Here is a 2126-nt window from a genome sequence, read left to right on the forward strand (position 1 = left end):
CATGCATGCATAATGAGGGGGCACCGCGGCACCACGCGGGGGCTCCCGGCCCACTTTTGTATTTAAAGCCTCGCAATCAGCGAGTCCGCAGCCGGGCTCAGCGGATCCGCTCCCTGGGCCCCTTGTCACCCGAGAAGCCGCCGCCGAGTGAAGCCCGGGAGCCGCTCCCCGGCCGCGCCGAGTTTCTTGTTCTCCCCGCGCCGCCCAGAAAGGGCTCCACGGAGCTCAGCGAGGCCGGGGTCGCCGCGGGCGGAGGGGGAGGGGGCGCGGGCGTCCGGGCCCCGGGAAGGCGGGCAGCGCTCCGACGCGAGCCAGGAAGCGGCGCGATGCGAGAGCCCGCGGCGGCGGCGTTGGCGGCGGCGGCGCGGCGCTGAGCCCGGGAGGAAGGAGCCGCCGCGGCCGCACAACGGATCTGCAGGCGCGGAGCAAAATGCACCCGCGGCGCCGCGCGGTCCTGCAGCCCCGCCGCGGCCCCGCGGCCCGCAGCCCCCCGGGGCGGCAGTGAGCGCCTCCCGCCACCGCCCGGGGCCGACCGGAGGGGCTCTCTGCTGTGCATTTCTGGGAAGCCACCGCAGCCCGAGCGAGCGGGCAGCCCGACCTTCTGCGAGCAGCGCGGCACCAGTGAACGGCGCGCATGGATTTATGAAAACACTCATGCAAGAAGTTGGCAGGACTGGGGCAAACTTTTCCACCGGCTCCGCGTCCGCCGCTGCCCGCGCCTCGTCTCCTTTCCCCTCCTCGCCCGGCGGCCGCCGCTGCCCGCGATGGTGGCAGGGCTGCTGGGCGGCGGCGGCGGGGCCCGCGCGGGGACCGTGCCGGGCGTCTGGCTGTGCCTGATGGCGCTGCTGCAGCTGCTGGGTTCCGCGCCGCGGGGCTCGGGGCTGGCGCACGGCCGCCGCCTCATCTGCTGGCAGGCGCTGCTGCAGTGCCAGGGGGAGCCGGAGTGCAGCTACGCCTACAACCAGTACGCCGAGGCGTGCGCGCCGGTGCTGGCGCAGCGCGGCGGGGGCGACACGCCGGGGACCGCTGCCGCTGCCGCCGCCGCCGCCGCCTTCCCGGCCTCGGCAGCTTCGTTCTCGTCGCGCTGGCGCTGCCCGAGCCACTGCATCTCGGCGCTCATTCAGCTCAACCACACGCGCCGCGGGCCCGCCCTGGAGGACTGTGACTGCGCGCAGGACGAGAACTGCAAGTCCACCAAGCGCGCCATTGAGCCGTGCCTGCCCCGGACGAGCAGCGGCGGCTCGGGCGGCCCTGGCGCGGGCGGGGTCATGGGCTGCACCGAGGCCCGGAGGCGCTGCGATCGCGACAGCCGCTGTAACCTGGCCCTCAGCCGCTACCTGACCTACTGCGGCAAGCTCTTCAACGGGCTGCGCTGCACCGACGAGTGCCGCACGGTCATCGAGGACATGCTGGCCGTGCCTAAGGCGGCGCTGCTCAACGACTGCGTGTGCGACGGCCTGGAGCGGCCCATCTGCGAGTCGGTCAAGGAGAACATGGCCCGCCTGTGCTTCGGGGCCGAGCTGGGCAACGGCCCAGGCAGCAGCGGCTCGGACGGGGGCCTGGACGACTACTACGACGAGGACTACGACGACGAGCAGCGCGGCGGGGGCGCGGGCGGCGAGCAGCTGCTGGACGACGACGACGGCGTCCCGCACCCGCCGCGCCCGGGCGGCGGCGCTGCAGCGGCTGGCGGCCGCGGGGACCTGCCTTACGGGCCGGGGCGCAGGAGCAGCGGCAGCGGCCGCTCGGCGCCCGGAGGCGCCTGGACCCCGCTGGTCTCCATCTTGCTGCTGCTGCTGCTCCCGCTGCTCTTTTAGCTCTCGCGCCCCCCGCCGTAGGCTGCGGGAGGGCCCGCGCCGAAGCACCTGTGGCTGGGGACAGCGGGGATGGTTGGGATACTTTCTAAAACGTGTTCCGAGTAGACTCTGCCTAGCGGGTCTCCCCTTCAGGACTCTTGGCACTTCCCCGTGTCCTCTCCCGAACATAACTTCTTGGACATCCTCCCCTGCCCCCATTCCAGGCTCCAGAAACTCTCAGCTCGTCTGCCCTGCAGAAACTGGCCTAGCTAGAGTTTAGGATGCCCGGGATGAAATGGGCGGGGGTACAGAACCATAGCCTTGGACTCG

General features: G+C 72.5%; 1 protein-coding gene across 1 annotated transcript; it reads left to right on the forward strand.

Annotated features, from left to right (window-relative positions):
* The first annotated feature begins 680 nt into the window (after window positions 1-680).
* On the forward strand, window positions 681-1904 carry GAS1 (growth arrest specific 1). The gene has a single exon (XM_059411734.1). It carries the CDS (start codon window positions 765-767, stop codon window positions 1815-1817), a length of 1053 nt encoding a protein of 350 aa, XP_059267717.1. The 5' UTR covers window positions 681-764; the 3' UTR covers window positions 1818-1904.
* The last annotated feature ends 222 nt before the right edge of the window (window positions 1905-2126 follow it).

The sequence above is a fragment of the Mustela nigripes genome, chromosome 9 (genome assembly GCF_022355385.1).
Source record: "Mustela nigripes isolate SB6536 chromosome 9, MUSNIG.SB6536, whole genome shotgun sequence".
NCBI lineage: Eukaryota > Metazoa > Chordata > Mammalia > Carnivora > Mustelidae > Mustela > Mustela nigripes.